General features: G+C 47.5%; 1 protein-coding gene and 1 long non-coding RNA gene across 3 annotated transcripts in view; one reads left to right on the top strand and one right to left on the bottom strand.

Moving 5' to 3' along the window:
- Window positions 1-10274: 10274 nt before the first annotated feature.
- Window positions 10275-25615, top strand: part of LOC149333843 (uncharacterized) — a 48109-nt gene continuing 32768 nt past the window's right edge. The window contains exon 1 of the long non-coding RNA XR_016285328.1: window positions 10275-10665. This is a non-coding gene — a long non-coding RNA (uncharacterized LOC149333843). The remainder of the gene's footprint in view (window positions 10666-25615) is intronic.
- Window positions 15729-25615, bottom strand: part of LOC149333844 (sulfotransferase ssu-1-like) — a 28265-nt gene continuing 18378 nt past the window's right edge. For both annotated transcript variants that reach the window (XM_089556128.1, XM_089556126.1), the window contains exons 2-5: window positions 20839-21023; window positions 20569-20721; window positions 18176-18548; window positions 15729-16005 (exon numbers count right to left, since the gene is read on the bottom strand). In XM_089556128.1, coding sequence (XP_089412254.1) covers window positions 15775-16005; window positions 18176-18548; window positions 20569-20721; window positions 20839-21011 — 930 coding nt within the window. In that variant the 5' untranslated portion in view covers window positions 21012-21023 and the 3' untranslated portion in view covers window positions 15729-15774. The remainder of the gene's footprint in view (window positions 16006-18175; window positions 18549-20568; window positions 20722-20838; window positions 21024-25615) is intronic.

Raw genomic sequence — 25615 nt, 5'->3', positions numbered from 1 at the left:
TTAGTCGCTTTGGGACGTTAAACCCCATAAACCAAACCGAACCAAACCAAATCAGGATTGTGTCTGTGAGACACTTGTTTGTTTAGAGGTTTGCATGCTTTTATAAGCGAACAATATCCAAAGATGACACCAACTTTTCTAATCTTGTTACACTTACACCTCGACACTCTTATCACATTAGAGCTGTGGCCTCACAAATCAGAACCAACTATGGTTTCATGATGATCGAGTCTATCTTGCCTCGGTTTCTATACACATGTTTCTCTAATGAACTTAGTACCATGTCACTGTCTTCAATTCGCAACCTGTATATCTAACTGCACTGTTTACTAAAGCGTTATTTTTTTTCTGGAAAGCACCATGCTCGAAATGCTGTTTGTGATAGTATAAGAATGTACTGTCTAATTTTTCTATTTCTACAGTAGCAGCTGTTATTATCAATATATGAAGTGTTCTTCTAAATGTTGCTGTCATGCTGAGTTATTTTATACCGAGTGTTGTTGCAATTTTCTACCCATGAATGCTCATACGTCAGTCAATGCCTACGTATTTCTTTTTTCGTGCATCATGTGCTGCTGCCAACATTCAGGGGCGGCGAGGATTGTCAAGCAGTGGTGGAACACTGCTTCTTTTCTCGCCGTCCTCAGTTTTTTGTATTGCGTGACAAACTGGAATAAAGAAATGAAATGAGATTGCCCGGCCTTCTTTAAAACTTTTTACTAGTAGCCATTCACAAAATTTCCTTCCTCTCACTTTACCAGGTAGAACGAACTATCTTTTTACCCCCCCCCCCCCCCTACATTACTGGTTTTTCACATATTCGCAAAGAGCTTGGTGCTTGATAGCCTTAGAAGGCTGTGTGCCATTAAACACAAGACATTTATGAAAGTCACGTTGGTAATCGGCGTAGCAAGCTAGAGATGTGTAGTTGCGCGGGACGGGTATGTGTTGGTAGAGGAGGGCCTTTGCGATTTTGATGGGTGAAGCCGAGGGTGGCCAACTGTAATGCCGAAAGAGGCCTTCTTTTGTCAAAGCATCAGATTTAGAAAGGTCGCAAATGTCGTCTGTCATCGAGTGGGTCGCTTGGAATACAATGAACTTCACTTTACTACCTCAGAAATAACGAACCTCTGTTATACCACAGGTGGAATACTAACTTCTTTCTGCTTACCTGAGAAGTAGCGAACCAAAGTTTATCACCTCGGATGCAACGACGATTAGCGCATACACCTCGCAGATAACGGACCTAACTATACCACTTGCAAAAGAAGGACAATAAGTGTGTATGTGATCGAATGAAGTGATACACTGTGTTGTAAAAAATAAAAATAAAGACAAGAAACAAAAGTTAGCAAATGTATATGCAAATTTTATTCATAAGCAACAGAATCAACAGCGACGTGAAATACTAACGCATTCAAACTTTACACCCAAGATAGCCTAGCAGTTTCTTTTTTTTCATTCCGTCCCAAGTTTTGAAGCACGTTGGAGATGTCATGGTTTGGATGGGAGAGCCTTTTGCTTGACATCGCGGCGTTGACGAAAACAGTCGGATTCGTTTACCGCGTCAGTCAAAGGAACACAGGCGGCACGGGCTTCCTTGACCAGAAAGTCTGCTTCTTCGTTTCCCGTAATTCCTACGTGGGACGGAATCCAATGGATGGAGATCCGGTAGCCCATGACTCTGATCTCCCCTTGGCAAGGCTGATCTCTCCTTGGGTAGGCATGTTTAAATTTTGTAGCCTGCGAAGTGCCGGCTGGCAGTCACAGAGAATTGCGGTGGGCTTCTCTGTGCTTACGTAATGAAGCCCAGCAATCTCGGCAAGATGAAGCCCAGCAATCTCGGCCACCGTAGAGTTGGCGGGGAAACGTAGAGGGCGCTGTCCGGATCTTGCTGTCTGTATAGTATTAAAGAAGCCAAAAGCCACAGAAACCAAGGGGCGCAGGGGATTTTTTTTAATTTATTTATTTTGTGGTGCTGATCAATTTAGAATATTACTGAATGTGTTATGGCTTAAAGCTAATTGGTTTTAAAAGCAGAAGAAAAAACAACCACATGCCGCCGGTGGGATCCGAACCCACGACCTCCGAATTACGCGTCCGGTGCTCTACCTCGTAGCTACGGCGACGGCTGTCAAATCTTCTGTTTTTGGGGGTATTTATGTTTACAAGTAACCTAACCTTGAGAGTGTTCATCAGCGCCACCCACGTTCATGAGCGGCGGACGTAGAACGTCCTGAGTTACCGCAGGTGTGACGTAGAACGTCATCGAACGGAGAGGGTGGAAGCTGCGTGAGAACCCTCTTATGCTTCCTATGGCGTCAAGGCTGCCAGAACCGAGGCCCTCGCTAAGCAATTAAGCAAAGAAGGGAAGCGGAATGAGGGGCTCGTTATAAATATTAAAGAAGCCAACAGCCACAGAAACCAAGGGGCACAGAGGATTTTTTTAAATTTATTTATTTTGTGGTGTTGATCAATTTAGAATATTACTGAATATGTTATGGCTTAAAGCTAATTGATTTTAAAAGCAGAAGAAAAAACAACCACATGCCGCCGGTGGGATCCGAACCCACGACCTCCGAATTACGCGTCCGGTGCTCTACCTCTGAGCTACAGCGACGGCTGTCAAATCTTCTGTTTTGGGGGTATTTATGTTTACAAGTAACCTAACCTTGAGAGTGTTCATCAGCGCCACCCACGTTCATGGGCGGCGGACGTAGAACGTCCTGAGTTACCGCAGGTGTGACGTAGAACGTCATCGAACGGAGAGGGTGGAAGCTTCGTGAGAACCCTCTTATGCTTCCTATGGCGTGAAGACTGCCAGAACCGAGGCCCTCGCTAAGCAATTAAGCAAACAAGGGAAGGGGAATGAGGGGCTCGTTATAAATATTAAAGAAGCCAACAGCCGTCCAGCAAGCTGAAACAACAGCTCTGTCACGTGAAAGACCGTCTGGAGCACCCACGTTTCCCCGGAGTGGTTTACAAAATCCCCTGCAAAAACTGCGATGCATCTTACATTGGCGAATCAGGCGATTTCAGAAGAAGATTAAGGGAACACAAGAACGACGTCAACAAATGTCGCACCTCATCGAACCCGCTGGCAGAGCATGCTCAAGAAAAGAATCACACCATTGACTGGGAGAACGCCACAATATTAGATACCATGAAACCCACATCGTCACGACTGCTTTTAGAATCTTTTTATATACAGACCACGGATCATGTCATTAACAGGACGAAGGGTAATCTCCCGGATAACTACGCCCACTCACTGCGTTGTCAATTGCGCATATAAGAAGCGGCCCATTCCGTCCATCATTCACTGTGAACAAGGGACCCGTACGGGTCCCGAAACGTCAAGTTTTTTATAAACCATCTTTTGGCGAGTGTATGTTTAATTTTACCACTAATACTGGGTGCGTCGGCTGCAGAGCTCGTCTTGTTCCTTGCTTATCACCCGCTGTCTGTGCCTACGGATCAAGATACTGAGCCGTCCCTCATCACGGTATGCTTGCAACTTCTGTTAATTGTCGACGGTCGTCGACCCATTTCCTTTGCAATGGAACGTTGTTTTACACCGTGGAGGTAAAGGGAAACGATACGCCGTCTATCTTCCGCCCAGACGCTTGGCATTGTCGCTTTCACATGACGCGTTGAAGAGCGCTTCCCATTTTAGTACGGTGTTCCCGGCGGCAACAAAGCTGTGCTCACTAACAGAACAGGGCTGGTTGCTGGCAGGGTGAGCTGGTTGCCTTCAGGCATCATAGGATTCACAGCGCTTGCAGACGAAACTAAGAAATCGATTTCGGCGAACACAGCATAATGTATGTCGCTGCCGGCTTCATTCACACGTCTGCAAGCATTGCGGATTTCATAATCACTCGCTTCCAGAAAGAAGGGATTAGGAACCCCGACCATGACCCGATCAGTTTTTTATTGTTCTTTTGCAACCTGACGCTGATAATACGGCGAGGAAAGAAGCAAAATTGTAGCGTTGCAGGCAAGTGATCAAAGAACGCCCGCTTTACTGAACCACGCGGGCCTGAGCCGCTGCCGCCAACGTAGAAAGAATGGATGTGGAGCTCCAGTGGCAAAAGGCGATAACGAAAGTAAAAGAAAAGAAGCAAAAGTATCGGAAACCGGATAGGCGCGCCTGTGCTTCCTGTCGACAGGCTGAGGCACAAGCTGTGCCAGTGGCCGCGCTTTATGTGGTTCGCATTCCATTAGACGCTGATAATACGTAAAGAATTTGTGGAATAAAGAAGTTGAAGATACTAGAGACGGGGGAAAACAATCGGGTAGAGAGCATTGTGATTTAGAATGAGTGGCTTTAGCCGGAGAAAGAAACGTAAACGAAACAGCTCGTTAAAAACGTTCATTCACTTGCAATGACGTGGCACAGGGGGGAAGTGTTGAGTTGAGAATCCCAGCAGGGGTAGCCATCAGTGAACTAAGTGTTGTGGCACCGCCAAGCCAGACGAAGGTGCAGAACATAGCTTTCTTAGGCCCGAGAACAGCGATAGATGCTCCCGCCCTCAATTTAGGTGGTGTTCTCGCTCGGAGCTCCGGCTTTGAATTGGTCTCGCGCACGTCTTTGCCATATTGCGTACAAAGCGCAGGCCATGGAAGCGGCAGCGATATTTACCGGGGCAGATGTTTCCTCTCGATCGGTCGCGCTGACGAACTCTGCTCCTGCATCGCACATCGAGCGTTCTACAATCCACGCCATCAGCTGACCAGGCCCACCATGCGCCGTCAGCGAAGTGGCATTCGCAATATTTTGTTTGCACTGACGTGAATGTGTGATAAGAGGTGTTTAAGATTGCGTGTTTAAATCGAAATTTGAACGAATAATTGGCTTGCTACACTTTTGAAATGCACAGAGCATTTTCTTCTGATGAGCTCTTTGTAACGTTAGAACATGCCTTTGTGGCCTGCCGCGCACAGGCTTTAGTCCCCGCTCGATCGTGTTTCTTGTGCCCGCGTTTGTGCGCTTCCTGCGTGGTGAGATACTTTCTGCTTGAATGTCTCCTCACGTGCATTAAATCTGTTTACCCGCGTGTGATCGCCGCTGTTTCCGTTCCTTAGACGCACCTGAGTGGCCTGACCAGGAAAGGTGGTTTAGTCTTCAGCGACGACGGAACAAAACAACAGGCTTTCGCAGCAGTGGTACCGGTAGCGCCATCTCGCGTTCTTTGAGAAAACGAGCTCGTTATCACCGCAGCCTCCAGGGTACAACGCTTGTTTGTTCAGCTGGCGCGAGATAACGTTATCGGTAGCTGAAGCGAAAACGCGTTATTACGTTTTGCCGTCGCGGCAGACGGTGGACATTTACGATTAATTCTGACCGAAACTGGCTAGCACTCCACCCAAATCTGATGTAAAAAAAAATTACCGCCAAATGCCAGCGCTGTGTCAAGTTTAATTGCTAACAAGCTAGCGGATTGTCCGAAATAATGTTTTTTTTAGGTTCTATTTGATAACGAAAGGCAGTATGAAAATAAAACCTAAATTCTGGCTACGAGACGCCCAGAACAGGTTTATGGTTCATTGGGGTTTAAGGTCCCGAAGCGGTTCAGGCTATGAGGGACGCCGTAGCGAAGGGCTCCGGAAATTTCGACCTCCTGCGGTTCTTAATCGTGCACTTACATCGCACAGTACACGGGCCTCTAGAATTTCGCCTCCATCGAAATTCAGCCTCCGCGGCCGGGATCGCACCCGCGTCTTTCGGATCAGCAGCCGAGTGCCGTAACCACTGAGCCACCGCGGCGGGTGGGACGCCGAGAACAGGCGAGAAACTAGACATGTCGAGTACCCTGCTTCACCATTGCTCCAGTGTGAGTGGTACAACTCACGTACTTGAACCAGTGCGTTTTTTTTTTAAAATTTGCAACCACATGTCACAACACTCACTCCGTATGCGAGGGTAGAAGACAGCGCAGTATGAATGCATTCCTGCTCTATAGGACATATGGAATCCAGCTGTACTCCGAATTAGATAGAAAATATTGCTTTTTATGCGAAGCATATTACTAGAGCTACACTACAGCCCGTCGAGCGCGGCGGTGGAGCTACCACCACGTGACAACATGACGTCACAGCAGAGGAGAGATGGGCTGCCGGCTCGCGCGGTCGGCCGCGGCGGTGGAGGCTCCACGTCAGAGGCGCGGCGGCTGACCACGTAACAACATGACGTCACAGCAGAGGAGAGATGGGCTGCCGGCTCGCGCGGTCGGCCGCGGCGGTGGAGGCTCCACATCAGAGGCGCTGCCTGCTGCTGCTGGGGGTACATCAATACAGTCTATAGGGAATGATGGCGGTGGTGGAATAACTAAGGGTGTTTCCAATGTACTTTCCATGGGTGCCAAGAATGCTGTTGTAGCCGGTGCTGGGGCAGCGGTTGTACACTCTGCATTGAATTCACCGATGATCCCGTATATAGCTGCCACGGCAATCCTTGCTACACTTCTAGTGGTTGTATTAAAATGACCAAGTATTCAACCAAGGAAAGCCATGTATTACCAAGCCTAGCCATCAATATGCTTCGCATCTGACTAGGCTTAACCATAGCTAAGCCTCAGCCATTTTTCTTTTGAGCCACTCCGCCAGGCTGCCTGTGTGCTTCCTGTGCGCAGCTCTGCCGCGTGTGACTTCCTTCATCGCGCCTCGTCGCTCCCTCATTTTTTCCTTTCTGCTGGCGATAAAGGCAGAGGAATCTTTGGTAACTGAATACCTTTAGGCCAAGTGCGAATTATGAGCGCTAGCAGTTAGGTTTTCTCTTGGGTTGCGGTGTTCACGGATGGCATTTGTTCGGATAGTGATATTGGGCTAATGTACCTACATATATGCGGAATAAGTAATTCTTCATATTCATATATCCTGACGTGTCTCCCTGCCTGGTGGACTGGTGCAGCCTTCATTTGCAGTTGCTGCTATCGGTGGGACTTGTTTTCTTGTTTTTTTCTTTTTTTGGGGGGAGGGGGGCTTCGGTTACAATCCAGTTTCCTCTTCGCGAGCAATACACAAGATTGATTCAGCTGCCGCCTCACATGGTGGGCTGGCTGCCCACCTGGACACCGACTGGTGGGCGGGCACGCACGCACGCACACACGCACGCACACACACACACACCAGGTCTTTCAGCTGATTTTACACAATTATAAGAACTCGCTTTTTAAGAGCGCTTTTTTTCCGTATAGCATTGTCAGTGGTGTAGTACATTAGAATGCAGCAAACTCGTGCTAACTAGCAGGCTGGTTAACTTTTGAATAGTTTACCTGTTAACTTTTACTGGTAGGCTACTTAACTAGTGAGAGGCATGTAGACCACTAGCTCTAAGTATTATCCGTATCAGTTTTTAGAATTTTGAAAACGCGGTGGCAATCGGCGCTGCAGCCGAAGAAATTTTAGTTTCATCGCGCCAAAATGCATGCGCTTTCAAAAACCTTGCACGCAAAGCAACCTCTCTAATGTGCCTAACTGGGAGAAATAGTCAAACATTTTTTTGCCCACAAGACCGAGGGTAACAGTGCTTTATAAATTCCAAAAACTGATATGGATGTTAATTACGACGGCCTACACGCCTCTCAATAAATAAGGAACGTAGCATTAATTTGTTAAAGCGTTTGCTAGTTAGCACGTCTTTGCTGTATTATTATGAACTACACCGCTGACAGTGCTATGCTGGAAAAATCGCGGTTCTAACTGAAACAGCTTATTTTAAAAATAATTAAAAATAATGTGTAAAGGCTTAGGTGAAACACCCTCTATAATAGAAGCGACTCAGGCTATGACAGACGCCGTAGTTGAGGACTTCGGAAAGTTCGACCTCCTGGGGTTCTTTAGCATGCGCTGCCATCGCACAGTACACGGGTCTAGAATTTCGACATCCGCGGTTGATATCGAGTCCGTGTCTTTCGGGTCAGCAGCCGACCTCCATGACCACTCAGCCACCGAGGTGGTTATACTGGAGGTTGCGCGCTCGATGGCCAGGTAAGCTTCCTGCCACAGCACAGGCTTCAGACAGAGACACACACAGACAAGAACACAACGGCTAATTGCTTGGAAAGGCTCAAGTGCTAGCGCGCTAAAAACTTTATTGATTCTTGGTGATCATCGCCGCTTGAGGTACTGCTTGAGTCCTCAAGCGTTGTCGTGCCCTCAGTCCAAGGCACCACTTGCTTCAACTGTCTTGTTGGCACGCTGTAACAGGCTTTGGTGATCCTTTGTGTCCTTGCTGGCTGGGAGAACCCACAGCGAAGACGCTGTTGTCTCTGCTCGCGTGGGCAGTTGGCGTGAGGTCAGCGCCCGGCAGTACCGGGATACTTGCGAGAGACTGCTGATGGGCGGCTCCTCATAGGAGAGGACCGCATCATCCTCTCAAAAGGAAAGCGCCATCAGTGAAGGGTCCGGGTCGTCGCTGAGAGCAATTCCACTTGGTTGTGACGTCTGAACGACGTTTAGGCTCTGCACATTGCTGGAGCTTACAGTGCCTCAGAGAGCGAGAGGCAGCGTAGCTGCAGGGCTCATATGAGGAAAACAGCGCAACAATCGACGAGGTAGCACGCGCCGCCCTGAGCAAACGCATGGCTGCTCGCCAAGAGGGCGCCAGTGCTGGTCCGAAGGCGCGGCTGGGAAGAGCTGCCGCGCGTCGCCGGGGTTGACAGGGTCGTGAGCAGAAGAAAGGGTCATAGTGGGCTTGGCTCGAACTGGAATGCCCTGGCTGGAGACGCTGGGCATGAGTGGCGTGGAAGCGGTAAGGGGCTGATGGGACGGGCTGTGGTCCGACTGAGGCCTTGTGGACGAAAGCGGGGTCGCTGCTGGGGCGGACGCTGCCGCGACGAACGTGGATGTCTGCTACAGCGTAGATCATTGCGGGCAGCAGGAGGCGCCGAAGAGCGCCAGAGCAGCCGGGCGCAGCTCGTCGTACGCCTGCAACCCAAGGCAGGGCAGGCGAATCGGCGCAGGAGGTCGGGAAGCAGGATGTCGTAGAGGACTGCGTGTTGGAACAGCTGGATGGTGATGCCGCTCAGGTATAGCGCAGCCCGCTGCTGAGCTCCTTCTGCTAGGCAGCGCGGCGTTGACGAGTACAGTCGGATTCGCTTACCGCGTCCGTGAAAGGAATATTGGCGGTACGGGCCTTTCTGGCAAGAAAGTCTGCTTCTTCGTTGCCACTAATTCCTATGTGGGCCGGAATCCAGTGGATCGAAATGCGGTAGCCCATGACTCTTAACTTGTGTAGATTACGGGCAAGGCTGCGCACTCCTTGGCTAGCGTTCTCGTGATTTTGAAGCTGATCAAGTGCTGGCTGGGAGTCACAGAAAATTGCGATGGGCTTCTCTGGGCTAACGTGATCTAGTCTAACATCGACGGCAAGATGAAGCCCAGCTATTTCTGCCACTGTGGAGTTGGCGGGGAAGCGCAGACGGCACTGCCTACTGAGTCTGCGGGAAGGTATAGTGCACGCCGCACCGGCTAATCCCGATTTAATGGAGGCATCAGTAAATATGTAGAGCGAATCCCGTAGCTTCTTAAGCAAAGAATTAACAATTTTCTTCTGGTCACGAACTCGAGTGTGACGCTTAAAGAGCCCTTCTATTCTGCCATACATTATTGGAGGTGGTATGCGAGTACGCGCAAGAGGGATAAATGCGAGCGGAGGAGGGCCTGTGAGGATGTCGCAGTCATTTTCATTGCTTCCTATGTTTCGAGCCATGTCCTGCGCTAAGGTTTGCCGCCAGAGGTTGCTACAAACGGCCAACACTTTTTTATAGTAGTCGAAATTGGCGGTGGATATACAGCGCGAGGAGTCCTGGACGTTGAGATCGTGATGCGCCGTATTCCGTAGGCTGCACCTATTCGGTATTCCTCCATCGCACACTCGGGTTTTTTTCTTACTGTCAGGTTTCGAAAATAGAGAGGGACCCGCAACAACCGGGAACATCGCGCAGGTATGCATTTATTAACCTTTATAGCTAAATAAAAAAGGCCAGAGAAACAAAGTTGGGTTTCGAACCCTAGTCTTCTGACTTCTAGGCAACGTCGCTAACCACTCAGCCACCGCTACCAGGCTGCTTAAATGTTTTCTACAAATCATTTATATCTACGTAAAAAGTTTCTGCAAAAAAAAGAAACTTGAAAACATGAGAGACAGGACAGAAAAATAACGTACACAGCATTTCGATGTAAAATAAGTGATTTCGGCCAGAGAAGGAAACGCAGACGAAGCAGCGGGTTGAAAACATCTGGGCTGTTGCGCATGCACTGATGTGGCGGAGGGCGGAAGGGCTGGAGCGGCACGAGTCTGAGAGTCTCCGCAGCCTGCAGTTAACTAGATGTTGCGCCAACGTCAAGCCAGACGACGGTGCGACACATTGTTTCTTAGGCATGGGGACAGCGATCGGCGCTCCTGCTGCTGCTCTCGGTGGTTTTCCGACTCGGTGCTGCGGCAACGCTAGCTGCTGAGAAGAAGTTCTGCGGCTTTGAATTGGTCTTCCGGCTTTCTTTCCCATCTGATTCAGTAAGCCTAAGGCCCTGGAAGCGACGTCGACATTCACTGGTGCAGATGTTTCCGCCACAGTTATTGCACCGACGAATTCTGCTCCTGCATCGCACATCAAGGGTACGACAATCGACGGCATGAGCCGACCAGGTGCACCATGCGCAGTGAGCAGAGTGACATCCGCAATCATTTTGTTTGCACTGACATGAAGGTTGGATGACAGGTGTTTTTACTACTCCGTGTTTAGACTGATGTTTGAACGAAGAATTGGCTAGTTGTACTTTTGCAATGCGCAGAGTGATTTTTTTTTCTCTAAAGAGCTCCTTGTAACGTTGGAGCTCGCGCTTGTGGCCTTCTGTGCACGGGTCCCCGCTCGTTAGTGTTTCCTGTGTCCGCCTTTGGTCTTAAGATTCTTTGTCTTTGATTGCCTCCTCACGTGCATTAAAGGTAGGTCCGCGTGCCATCGCTTGTGCCTTTGTTCTTTGACTGCGCCTGACCGGTTTCACGGGGCATGGTTGTGTCGTCTTCGGCGACGACGAACCAAAACGACAAGCTTGAGCAGCAGTGGTACCCGTAGCGCCATCGCTCGTTCTTTGGAGCAACGAGCACACGATCGCCGCAGCCTCCATTGTTTCTCCAGCCGCCGCGAGATGACGTTATTGGTCCCAATGCTGCCAAAGGTTGTTATTACATTTCACCACTAATTTTCCTTCCTCCAAGCATTTCGCCGTCTTTGCATACGGTGGCATTTTCGGTTCATTGTGGCAGAATCAACAAGAAACGCACACAAATATAATGGAACACATCACTTACCGCGAAATGCCATCGCTTAACAAATTTTAATTGCTAACAAACCAGGGGAGTGTCTTAGAGAATATTTTATCGGTTTACTCTCAACAGCAACAGGCTGTATGAAAATAAAACCCAACTGTCCGCGACGAGACGGCGAGAACAGCCAATAAAGAGACAGGACGAATACCTTTGGTCGCCATTGCTGTCATGTGAGCGCTTACTACTCACATAATTAAACATGTCCGTATAGGTTTATTTAGTTAACATCACGTGTCGGAAAACTCGCTGTGTATAACCGATAACAAGACGGCCACTATGCACTCATTCTTGCAGTGTAAGACATAGGTAATCCAGGCGTACCGCTGATCAGAGAGCTAAATGTTCATTATTATTTTTTTTCTCAGTGTCTGATCCGGACACGCTCGCTTCTGCATGCTGCGCACAGCTCTGCCGCGTTTGACTTTTCGTTCCTTTAGCGCATCTCGGCGGCCGACGTAGGACTCCGTTTATACGTCTCTGACATTCTTGAAACTTCTAATGATTCGTTTGAAGGATGGCCGCAACGAGCGCCTGAAAGCAATTACGGCGTCTCTGTGGCATAGTGGTCCATTCCGTGGAGAATAGGACCACTGCTTATCTTGTTCGCCGAGGCAGAGCGTGTATCTGCCATAGTTGCAAGATGCCTGGGGAGCAACATGCCCAATGGGCATTGGAAGTCCCATGGATGTCCTGCGGATGTTTAGGATGTCTGCAGGACGTCCATGGGAGGTTCAGTGCCCATCGGGATGGTTCCTTATCTTGATCACGGAGCAGCCCGTCGCCTTTGCTATAGCTGCTTCGTGGCTCGTTCGCCTTCTCTGTGGTTGGCGGACGACAAGCATGGATGACTCGTGGGAGGGCATTAGTGTCAAGAATTTTACCAGCAACTCGAGCTTAAAGGAGGGGGGGGGGGGGGGGTGTGCATGAGGTAAGCGGGAAGAAAGCCCCCGACGGGAGAGGGAGCGGATACCCCATCAGAGAGAGGGTGATTTCGTGTTTGTTTTTTATTTAGTTTGTGGTATTAATGGGAGCCTGGCTTCAAGGCTGAACCCAACTCACGGGTTGTTACCACCTCGCGTGACATTTCTGATTGGAGAACTGATGCTTTGGGTGGGCTACTGAAAATGACCGTCCCCATTTCTAGGTAAATTAAAGGTTGAAAAACGGAACTGAACGAATGAAAGAGAGTCCATTAGTAGCTGGGGCCCCATGGATAGCCCGTATCGCTGTTCTAATTAGGTTCTTACCCGTTAGATCTGTGAGTAAAGCGCGATGTTTGTTCTCATTGTGAATTCATTTCTGCCTCTTCCAGTTTTTTTATCTGTAAATGTGCTGTAAATATAGGCTCTGCGGTCATGTTCCAGATGGAGGCCTCCTGGCCTCCTTTCAAGCCGATCTACGTGATTGGAAAGGTTTCGAAACCTTCCTCAGGGAATCGAACATCGAGATTCTACTCCATCCATGCTGCACTTTCACCGCATCGCCGGAACTTCCAATGAGCTGACTGCTATTGAGGCTAATAACAGGCTTGTTCAATATTAGTGATTAATACATGGTTTTACTATCTGCAATCCACGTTTCAAGAACCAAATAAAAGTATCGTTGAGTGAGCTCTAAGTGTCAGCGTCCGGGGAGTACGCATATCAGTACTTGAACACAAATACCTGGCAGTTTCATAGTTTTGCCAATTAACACGGAATTCCACTAACTCATGCCCCTGCGGTCACTGTATGCGTTTGTAAAAATAAATGCGCCTCTCAAGCACAAGAGTCTCCTCTATGCACCCCACAGAGGGCGCGCTTACTAGTAGCAGCCCATGCTTGTAGCCCGACTCCGATGGGGGCACTTTTGATAAAAGCGCGCATTTATACGGCGCATGACTAAACATCCTGAGAGCTCAGAAACAAATAATAGACGCGCGCCTAGCCAAACACAACGACTGAGGTCGCCACGTGATTCTCACCTATGCTGAGGATGCATGATGGATATAGAAACGGCGTAGGGAAACTTGTGCCAAAATGAAATGTAAAGTACTTTATATTTCTTTAAAGATAGGACATTACACTACCGAAAACTCCGAGCGCTTGCCGATATATTGTTAATTTGGGCAGCGTTGTGTGATAAAGTGAGGTTAACTGGGGTATTTTTCACGACCTCATCGTAGTCTCCATCCTATCATATAATATCTCATTTACCATGGTAAACGCAATATATAAGCCACAGTAATAAAACTTTATGAATGGAGCTTAAAGGAGTATGAAAAACGTAAGCAAGAAAGCTGACCTGTAACTTTTAAGGGAGAGAAGGTGTTGCTTTTAGTTATTTTTCAGCGCCTTCCAGTTACAAGCCGCCGCGCCGCCCGCTGTCGCCAGATGGCGTGACCGGTTTTCTGAGGCGCATGGGCGCGAATCCTCGTCATGTTCATTGCGGTTCCATGGTGCGTGATTACTGCAGCTCTAGTGCCCTGGCGAAGGGCGAGTTGTGAACAAAAGACTGAAATAATTTTTTTGGTTTGCATAGCAAAAACCGAGGGAGAGCAGGCAAAAGGTATATCAACACCTGACGGAGGCCTACCCACCCTGTACAGGGACTGTTTACAAAATAATGCAAAAAGCATCGCATGAAGATATACAGTATGCAATACAATATACAAGATACAGAATATGAAATATGCCGGAAAGTATACAATGGAAAACTATTTATGATACATATCTCGCTGGAGGTCCTTCGTTTCGCAATAACGTGATAAGTAATCGGTGAAAACCACCATCAACGGTGTCGAAGAGATGACGTAGAAACGGCTCCAACAAATCCATACCGACTTGTTGAAAGGGCGCGTTCAGCGGATCGGCAGGTTGGAGAAAACCGGCCGGCTTCAGAGGGGGTGTCTTTCTGTGCTTGCAGTCACAACAGGATGACGCATACCGTCGCAATATGGCCGCAAGCATGGGCCAATAGTACTTATGACGAATTCGGATGAATGTGCGAATGAAACCGCTCAGACGTGGTATTCCACGTCCACTTGCTGTTCTCTCCTTTCATCGAGGAGGTATTAACGATTCTGAAATTATTTCTCTCTGCGAACTCTGCCATAACTCCACCTTGCTGTTCCTAGAGCCTTTTCCATGATCACCTACCGCCTGGTCTCCAGCCTGCTTCTTGCCTACCTTGTCATTGAAGTGGCCCATCAGGACAGTACTGTGTTTTTACTTTGCTCTGCCGATTCCATATTGCCGCGAATGTTTGTAGTGTTTGTTTGTTCATTCTTTAAAGCTGCCGGCACACCGATTTATCACATTGTTTGTGATGCAAGGCGCGCCTAGATTTATCTCGATTGATCGCATCCAGGCGGAGCCGATTCTACGTTGTTCCAAAGCGTTCAATTAACTTTCCAAGCTTTATCTCGAAAGTTGGCTATCAGCTTTAACAACAACACGAGCGGCGGGCATTCTGTTTGACGACCGCAGAGCACGCTTGCTGCTACGCCGCCGCCGAGTCATACAGTGCATTGCGGGCGCAAGTCAGCTCAAATAAATAGTTTCGTTTAGGATCCATTCTCGCTGTTATCCTGTTCGCCGCACTGCAGTTACCACTCCGTGACAATATCTTCTTACAAGCTATCGACGACCTGGTCATCATGGCTGAATGTAGGCGCGTAGACCTGTACCGTCTTCAGTTTGTGCCTGTTATTAATCTTATTCAGGTTAACCGGCTCCCCTTCGTAAATACTATAGAATTCCTCTGTTTCCAGCTATATTCCGATTGATCGGGAAACTTACAGCTAGTTCTCGCCTATCTGATAATCCACGATAGCATATGACGTGCCCGCTTTTTAGCACTCTATACGCCTCATCTGTCTTCCTAACATCACTAAGCCCTATGCCGTCCCGTTTAATACTCGCTTGTATCTCGAGCAGCACTGTAAGACTGGCCACACTAGATGAAGGAGTAGTTTGAAACGTTGCCAGATACAATTTCCAATTGCGGCCTGTCCGGAGCCAGGGGTTATTGCCTCCCTCCGCTGTGTCACAGGTCTGACCGCCGCCTTGGTCAGTTGCTTCGCAGCCGTTAGGAAGTGATGACCGAAATTTAATTGCTGTATTCATATAAGAGGTTATGGCCAAGTGCTACACCAGGGTGGCCAAATCCTGCTCTGGTGAGGAAGTGCGTTGTTGGTTCTAGCCACCGATACGAGACCGCACCCCAGGCCTGGTTATGCAGTGCCGTGAACACGCGTTATTTTTTCCGGGAGAGAATCGCTCGGCACCGGGATTCGAACCCCGGTCCTCTTGCACGCGAAGTGGATGCTCTACCCTACGCCATCGCTGCATTACCTCTACCCGCCTACAACACGCACAAACAAAACCAATCAACAGGAACAAGCAGGCCGCGGGAAGAAATAAAATAATTTTCATTTATTCTCATTCCGGCCGTTGCCCTGATCACCGGGGGATATCGGTGTCCTTCCACAGGTCCATGACGTCGCTGCCGGCGGTCTTGACCCTTATTCGCTCGAGGAGCCTTTGCACCTGTGCGGGGGACATGTGTGCCCTCCAGTCGCCCACGGCGCCCTTTCGCACGAAGTCGCCGGTCATCGGCGCCTCCACCAGCTCTTCCACGCTCAGCTCCTTGGTAGCTGCGGGCACGGGAGCTTCATCGGTCGTCGCATTCTTCTGCAAGAGGCACGGAGAGAAAAAGAAGAACGAAACACCATGTCTAACGAGGCTGCGTGGTTGAAGCGGCCGGCTGGAGCTTGTGGGGAAGCGAATTTTCAGAGAAATAACTCCTAGCTTTATTAAACGTCCCTGAGCTGAAAAAGTGGCATCGACTGTTTCACCATGATCCCCACCCAACAGTGTTCATTCCGTTGCCCACTGGTATAACAGGATTGAAGGAGGCTCATTGTAAACAACGTTCACTGGCTAGCCAACACCTTTTAGAATATCTAGGTGGCGCTGCTCACATCCCGTGTTGCCTGTATGCTTGAATTCACCTGGGTGGTATCCTTGACGAGAAGTTTTGCCTTTTGCCTTTTTGTGTAAATATTACGATGAGTGTGCGTTGCAAGTACCGTAGCCAACAAACAATTATCTGCGTGCCGTTCGTCGAGAGGCTTCTACTCAAGCCTCCTCCGTCATTTTGACGCATATCAAAGATAATTACTTCTGTTATTATTTTAGTATTAGTAGCACTGGGCGATATCTCAGGTCTTGCACTGTAATCTAAACTATAAGACGGTGAAGAGGCCGCATATCATGCTCATGTCAAGCCTAGCCTATTGAGTATGCCTGCCATGAGTGGGATCCGGTTCACCGGGTACATATAGATGCACTTGAAGGAATTCAGCCTTTTGCTGTCAGGTTTGTCCTGGGGAGGTACGACGGCTATCTGATGCCACTGTGTTAATTAAAGAACCTGGTTGGGTATCTTGTTGTGAAACTCGGAAAAATATATTGCTGAAACTTTTTACTGTATTCACCGCAATGAAACGGGAATCTTTGCAACCTCATATCCGCATTCGCCACACTACCTGTCTTCGCGAAAACACCACTGCTGCAAAGTTTGACCTTATACCTCCAGGACTAATGTTCTGAAAAATTCACTTTGCTCGAACTACTGAAGATCGGAATGGTTTACCTTTCAAATCTGCTGTGCCGCAACTGTGTACGTGGTTTCCTCAAAGCTATTTTAACGCGGAATAATACCCCTGGAGCTGTGGGCTCTCCTTGAATATATATATGTATATGTGTATATATATATATATATATATATATATATATATATATATATAGCGAAGTATAATTTTCGTTAGAGGAAACATATTTATTCGACTCGCCGTTTCGATCGGAGGACCGATCTGACTCCTGAAGAAGATCGGTATTCCGATCGAACGTCGAGTCAAATAAATACGAGTCGAATAAATATGTTTCCTTTAACGGAGCGCATACTTCGCTATATACTCTTGTAAGCAGTCAAGTACTTTATGCTCTCGCAACGTATATATATATATATATATATATATATATATATATATATATATATATATATATATATATATATTGTGCACTGGTCGACACCAGAAAATAAACTAAATTACTTAAAAAAAATCCCCTGTGTCCTTTGGTTTCTGTGGCTGTTGGCTTCTCTTATATATATATATATATATATATATATATATATAAGAGAAGCCAACAGCCACAGAAACCAAAGGACACAGGGGATTTTTTTAAGTAATTTAGTTTATTTTCTGGTGTCGACCAATGTACAATATATATATATATATATATATATATATATATATATATATATATATATATATATATATATATATATAGTAAGGAGGCGACTGAAACAATGTGGAAGGTCGCAATTTTTGTTCGTGAGTGCCAACCCGAAGTTCGTCTTCGGCTTCTTCAGCTTCGTCTTGGGGCCGTTGGGGCACACACCCAATGGCCATACAACACACACACACACACACACACACACACACACACACACACACACACACACACACACACACACACACACACACACACACACACACTGCGGTGACGTGAAGGTAATGCTCGGTATCTTGACATAACTGCCGTTTGTTGCAAAAACGGCCTATAAAACGATACCTCTCTTTTAATTAATGCCCCGTATTCAGCGAAATTATCTTGCTCGTCGTTAGAATGCAGTAATCTGTCAATACTGAACATTAGGTTGGCCTGTGAACGTATGTGAACAGCGCGATAACACGAGGCCTGTAAGAAGGGAGGAAGGCACAATATGAGTTTTATCCTTTCCCAATCCTCTTGTCCCGTTGTCGCAACAGTAAACCTAGATACATGCATAAAGTACCTCGTCTTTGAAGTCGAAGATGTTTCTCATGTTGCCCATCGCCGCTACCTCCAGGATGCGGCCGACCAATCCCGGTTCCCGGTGCAGCCTGTCTTTGTACTCGTCGCCCAGGAAGGTGGCAATCTTGACCACCGCGGCTGCAGTGTCCTTCTTGAGCTCCTCGTAAGTGAGGAATAGCACGTTGGGATCCGCGCGGTGTGGGTACCACGAGAGCACGTGGTCGAAGTAGTCCCCGTACTCCGTGTCGCCCGTCACGAACAGATCGAAGAAGTCGTCGAAGGCGCCGTTGCTGAAGCAGTAGGCGGGCATATGCTTGGAGTGGTAGTAGTAGGAGACGCAGCAATCAAACGGATTGCGCGTGATGTACAGGTACCTGCGACAGAGAACCTGCTTGTACACGCAGTACTACGAGCTCTGGCAAGAGCGGAAAAGCAGATCTCATTTACAGTGCTCTTGAATTTCACCATACAGATAAGAGATCTGAGCGCACCGTTTCTAGGTTCTTCGGGTAACATGCAATGTTCTGGGAATCAGGCAGCTCGTGGAATGCGGAAGGAGGTGGTTGTCAAGTAGTGTGCAGGAAGAAAATACATTGACAGCATAAAGGCACAAGGCGCAACCATACTTTTACCTTCCCTTTCTACAGTATGCCCTTGCCAGTATGTTCTCCTAGAACAGCCCTTGCCATGGCATTTTTGCCCATGTGTCAACGTTTTACAGTATCGCCAGAAGCACGCTTAAGACGAACCCTTGAGCGCATATCTTCTACTGACATTAGTGACGCTGGGGTTCGGCGGCTGGGTCTGAGAGAACGTTAGGGTGGACGCAGGGCACCAGCTGCCTCCAACCGCCAAAGACAACGTGCAGCATGGTCTCGGACACAGCGCTCATCGACTCTAGTGCTAGCGCAGGACGCTCATTCGAGCTTTTGTGTTAAGCGTGCTGTCGGCGCTACGTCGCGTTTTTTGCCGTGAAAGAAACCACGCATTGATGTAGTCCATATGCGTGCTGTATGTATGGTAACCTGCAGACTGACGCCTGATGAGATGAATCCGTTATTAAGCGCGCAGCGGAATACATACCCGTTATTGTAACTTTGATGTTTACTTCCTATTTTGGAGATGAATATATGAAATTAAAATGAAAGGAAATCTTTATCTCTCACTCAAAATTTACGAATGTGGAAATGGGCACACAAGGAAAGAAGCTGCCAGACTCAGCTGCAAAACCCCATTGTGCCTATTGGTTTCATGGCAGCCATGGTTGAACATCTGCGGCTGTTTACAAGAGATTTTTGCGCAAAAAACAAGTTATCAGGACATAATAATTACACACTGCATATAACAATCGTGTATTACAAACAAAAAGAAATGAACGCAACACACAACTTGAAAAAACAAGACAACTGAGTGCAAGAAAAAGGTACACATTTCAAACCTTAAGTAGGCGTTTCTACTTCAAGTATTTTTGATCAGTCGCCTTGAGCGATGGTTGCGTCCACATCCTCAAGTGCAACATGGCTCTGAGGCTAAATTTCTTTACAGTTGGTGAGGAAACAGCTGCTTTGCTAATGCCTACCATGTATCGGGACATCCATCATCGCTAATAATGTGACCAAGAAGAAGTTTTTACCTTTAAAGCGCTGTTTTCAAGAGACCTCTGGATATACCTCTCACGTGCCGTTCGAAAGTGCCCTTTCTTTAAGGCACTTTACCTCTCTTCTCGTTTTAGATATTGGCGCGAAGCTCCGTAACCTTTGTTTGCTGATTCTCTGAGCGGCCTGCCCTTGGCCTTATCTCTTTGGGACGGCAGAGGCGACCAGATTTCTCCGGCAAGATTCTAGTGACGAACAACAGCTTTCTCGATGTTCGAGGTTGCCGTAGGTGCTTTCGGCGCCTTTCTCGCCAGTTCGCCTCCTATAATATGGGCGCGGCCGAGACCAGCGGTAATTCTGTTTAGCAGAGTGGTTTGTTGGGCGAGTTGGTTTACCATATTGAAATATACCTGCGCTTAAAAGACACGGACTGAAAGATAGAGACACACACACACAGCGCTGGCGCTGTGTTCTGTTCTTCTGTTCTTCGTCGACCGTCCAGCGCACCTGCTGGTAATGCCATAGACGAGTTTTTTTTTTTGGTGGCCACAAAATTGGCAAATCAGCAATTTTCAAGTTTCACTTCCGTCTTCCAGTATTGCTTCTTGACTGCCTGTTGTCAGTACTTTGTGACCACTGTACGTCACTACTACATGGACGGGACGATGTCAAATCCACGGCTCGGGCCTCTTATAAAGAACATGAGACATAAAACGATTGCACAGATTTCTCCCTGTATTCTCGAAAACATAGTCGTTATGTATACATGACGTCATACAGGCACATGGCGCTATGGTACCTGGCTTGCGCGTTGTACGGCTGCCTGTCGAAGGGCAGGTGTGTCTTGATGGCGCCAGGCCTGGTTCTTTCGATGCAGCGCGCCGCCCCAAGCATCTCCAGGAATGGGGTATTGTCCGAAAACTGCTCGTAGTCCCTGGGAGGCACACCACCGCTGCACGGAGAAGGAGAGCTTAGCGTTCGTAAGATGATGAGAGAGAATTTAAACGCGGTTTATAGGCGATTCATCAGTACAGTTGCACTGTTGCCTGCTTCGTCGCCGCATAGTCACCTGTAGATGTTGTAGACGAGGTACTGGAGCCAGGTGGTGCCGCACTTTGGGTAGCTGACGATGAACACGTCGTCCGGTCGTGCCTCGTACGCAAGAGCCGAGAGGATGCACTCCTCGGGGAAGTAGTGGCTCCATTTCATGCCCGCGATCTCGCGGGTCAGCGGCCGAGCCATGGTGGTGCGCGCCTGCGTGCGATAAAGAGTCGATAATACAATGCCTACCAGTTCTATGTGGTTATTAGCGCGTAATTCGTTCCCCAATTAATAGTAGTAGTAATCTATTCATTTATGGAAGAATATTTATGGAAGTGGTCAAGTGACGTTCACTGCAGAGCAAGGACCCCTCCTAATCACCCCAAACTCCCGCTGTCGTTGAGACTAGAATGGCCACCGTACACCAGAAGGCCAGGTAACTTCAGCTGCCGTGCACACGACTATCTCCCACCGCCTACTACGCTTCCGTCCGTTCATTCGGTATCCGTGATGTCAGTTTAGGTCTCCGGAAGTCCCCCGTGCCTGCTGCCTACTCAGCTAAAGACCGTTCGCGTCTGATATACAATTACCTTGTTTTTGTTCTATAGTCCACTGCGCTCAGTGTTACAAAGTTGCCTGCATTATTTTACTTCTGACACTCGCGGTGCTCTTTGTGGTGTTGTTTCCAGCTTCTTTGTTCGCCGGATAGCTTCGGCCCCGGAGGTAATCAGCGGTCGAGTAACTGAAATCACCAAAGGGCTTCTGAGTCTTTTACTGCTTGTTGCTGAGCGCTCAAGCCTGTTGCCGTTACGGAAGACAATTGTTGATGTTTACTGTGGCTGTTGTTACGCTTCAAAATTGTGTTCACGGCTGCACAAGTAGCTTTATGCGACAGATGACTCCAGCGCAGCTGGCACGCATGAATATTTTTACATGTCTGACCTTCACGAATAAAATGCGGCTTGTAACTAGTGTACACTCGCCGTGAAAAGTAAATGGAAGGTGACTTTGTCAAAAAAAATTAATTTCTTTAAATCTAAAGCATACTGGTACATGTTTGTTGGTGCACAGTGCGATTCGCAAAATCGCAATTGGACTGCACTTATGTATTTAAGGATGCATGAAGTGGGGCGGGCAATGATTAATTTTTTTTTTATTGCCTTCTATTTACTTCTGACGGCACCTGTACGTATTAATTAAGAGGACAGTGAGTTAGCCTGAAATTGAAGGTAGCCTGTATTAAGAGAACACCTCTGCAATGGCAGAGGGGCTACTTTCACTTTAAACCGCGGTTTAATAATCTGAAAAAAAATAAAATAAAACGCAGGTGTTGCCAACACCGACCGCTTAGGCAAACACGTTGCTGTGACGTCAAGACAATTTTTTGCACGCATGCCTGAAGGAAGGCTACATCACTCTTAACTTCCCAGCGGTGATAACAGAGTTTTGCTGGTGCGGACGTCACTAGTTTGAGCCGAGTGTTTGGGAAAAATGGCCTATTTTAAACCAAGATACCTCACCTATCATGATGAGGAAGATAGAGCACAAAAAAACAAAGACAAAGTGGAGACGTGGACGGGACAAGCGCTTGTCCCGTCCACGTCTCCGCTTTGTCTTTGTTTTTTTGCGCTCTATCTTCCTCATCATGAACTACCAACAGGCCCAAATTACTACTCTGCTCACCTATCAACCTATTTATTTATTTGTTCATGCACTTAGTGTACACTACCCGTGATACATTACCGATGAAGGAAGAGACCACTTCTTTGTATGCGGTCTGAATCTGAATCTGTCGGTTTATGTCTAGCCAGGAATTACAGTTATAAAAACAACACCAAATACAACACATAAGGCAATGCATACAACTTTAAAGATGGTTACACAACTCAGTTCGTAGAAATAAGGATAAAAAAGCACAAAAGTCATAACGAGAAGACAACTGAATCGCCTCAAGGAATTCAAAAACAAAAATTATTTTAATTAACTAAAATCGCACGCAAGATAAAAACATTTCCGTATCAGGTGTGCTGCAAATATTTACGGGGGGTCTTTGAAACAATGCAATGATCGAGACAGCTGCACCAAACAAGCAACAAACAAACAAAAAAGAGATTCAGAAAACGATACTTTAGGTGACTGTAACATATTCCAGCCGATTGCAAATATCTGAAGAGGGCGTTGTAAAAAGCTTTTAAAGGGAAACTGAGGCGGTTTTCGAATCAGCTAATTTTTTAGGGTTTTGAAGTAGTGTCATTGCTGATCACGTCTGTGAAATTATTTTTTCGATTTTGGCCAAAACAGTGGCGCAATCAACAATTAAAAACGCGATGTTTAAATCTCCCGCGCCGCGCGCGACCGCAGGAGAGGAGAACAGCGGAGAGGGAAACCTCGTCCATGTCGGCCAACGTGACGTCACGTTGAGGAGCCGGGGATACTTCGGCGCACCCGAGAGAGCTTTCAGCGCGCGTTGTTTCTCGTGCTGCTTGCGTTGTTCCTCGTACTGCGTGCGTTGTGACATACAAAGCGTGTCAGCCGACCTTGAGAATCAGATTCAACACGAGGTACTACTCTGCTTTCGTGTCCACGAACAACTACGCCCGCGACTGTGTCGTCTTCCACTGTTTTCCGCAAGATCATACGCTCGCAGCGCAAGCGCTCGCTGCTTTGACGAAGAATTCAAGCAGACCAAAGCAAGCGTACTCTGCTCGAAGCACTTTCGTGAGACCGGCTACGTGCAGAGCTTGTCCCTAATGTGATCTCTGGACATTTCGGTCGCGGCTGAACCATGACGCAGTTCCTTTCATTTCCTCGCGCATGAGAGGCGTGTCACCATTTCGAAGAAGCACCTCTTCTAAAAGCAGAAACATGCTCACCAGAAACATGCCCCTGCAGAAACCTAATAGAGGCTCAAGCATGTGTTGCTCTTCTCAGCTTATAGGTGCGGCCAGACCACCTGAGGCGTGCTCAGCAAGGCTCGGTTAGTGATTTTATACTCGGTTCGACGTGTCCAAGCAAGCAAGCAAAGCAAAACACAATAAAGCAAAGCAAGCAAGCATTGAAGCTTTTCATATGCGGCATCTCGTTTAATCGTATCTAAACGATTAAAATGAAAGCGTTCGACGTTCTGATTTCGGATGCAAATTTAACAGAGAAATGAATGCCAACCAAGTTTTTTGCAAAAAAAACATCATGTCTCGCAACCTTAGTCGGTTTCTTCTTCAAGTTGTGGCAGCAAACGAGTTGCAGCTAGCTTGGCTTTTAAACACGCATATAGTTGGCCACTACTTCACTGAACCTAAACTGCAAATCTAGGAAGGGCGAACGTTTCCGAGGCAGCGATTAATATTTTCTGGCATCTGCTGAACACGCCACGAGTGAAGCAGCAGCCTTGTGCGCGTATTTAGCTTAGTTTCCAGCGCACAATGATTCCTTCAATACCCTGTGGTCACATGCCTCGCAGTGCTTGGCCACTGCGCATCGCTAATTTTGACATCAGCTTTGTGCTGCTTCATCGTTTCCTTGAAATACTTTCTTGCCCGAACCTACGCCGGGTAATGAGAATAGGATTTTTTTGTACACAGCGCTTTGGGCCTTTTCTTTAGGATGACGCTCTTTCGGGCGAGCCAGGAGGCGTCCGGTGGTGGTAATTGACTTGAGTATTGTTCGCACCCCTTCCTTTCCGAGAATACCAGCCGAGGTTGTGCTGGCACCTTTTACGCATGATCTGCGTACGTGTCTTTCACGCTAGCGTATGCTTGTGCTAGGCGTAGAATTTTTTGCTCGTGTCTTTTTTGCTTTCAGGTGATACGTGGAATGAACAAACTGTAGTATCCTTTTCTTTGGAGGTCAGTAAAAAAATAGTCGCCACATTCGCTTTTACAACGCCACAGAAAGCTGCGATCTGCACTCAGCGCAGCGCCGGATCCGCATCGGCAGCTTCTCCAGTCCTCAAAGTGACGTCACGACCTCTCTTGACCAATCACGGGGGGCGGCGCGCCGCGCGGCGTGCCCCGCGGCACAGGCCGCATATTTCTGCTAAAAATGGCAATTCGCGCTTGTTTCTACCTTATTTGGATGCGATATTCGAGCATACAGCATGAGAAACTATAGGACGCCGCTGACAGCCGGATTTTCAAAAAAAGTGCTTCAGTCTCCCTTTAAATCAAAGCCCTGAAACTATCATTCAGTAACTAATTAATTAGTCTATAGTTTGAACCAGGAATGAGTATTTAAGAGATTCTGTTTTAAGATCCAGTAGTGTGACGTGCTCGCAACGCTTTGTTCTAGTGGTACTAAAATTTTGTGGTTTGATGTGTCTCCAAAGTTTTGTCATAGTCACCGCTCAACACAAGAAAAAAGAATGGAGCCTATTAGGCTACATATTCTACTTCATGGTCTTGAACTCTGTCCGACTTTTAAGATCGGTCACTGGCTGGTTTCTAGTCTATGAGAAAAACGTGAACGTCATTTTGTACCCGCTCACAATTTAGTAAGTTTCGTTTAAACTACAGCCCCTCAATATCAGCGTCATATGCTAGCACTTGAAGTGCAATCATGTTTAAGCAATTTATTCACCTCCGACGTTGCTGCCAACATGCCCTGACTAGTTTAAGCCTTGTCCGAGATGAACCCTTAGACATTAAGCTCCGTAACATGACTTATGCTAAATTGATATTGTAGGGCAAAATTAAAGGGCGCGTTTTGTATGTCATAGGTATGCAAAATATTTTTAAAGCATTAATTTCTGCTTACCACTCGTTACACCAGAGGCTATATTTTTTTTTTAATGGTTGCAAAGTTTGTGC

The sequence above is a fragment of the Amblyomma mixtum genome, chromosome 8, assembly GCF_055824585.1.
Source record: "Amblyomma mixtum isolate Tamu chromosome 8, ASM5582458v1, whole genome shotgun sequence".
Taxonomy (NCBI): Eukaryota; Metazoa; Arthropoda; class Arachnida; order Ixodida; family Ixodidae; genus Amblyomma; species Amblyomma mixtum.
The sequence above is the reverse complement of the archived record's forward strand: the minus strand, read 5'-3'. Positions and strand labels throughout refer to the sequence as shown.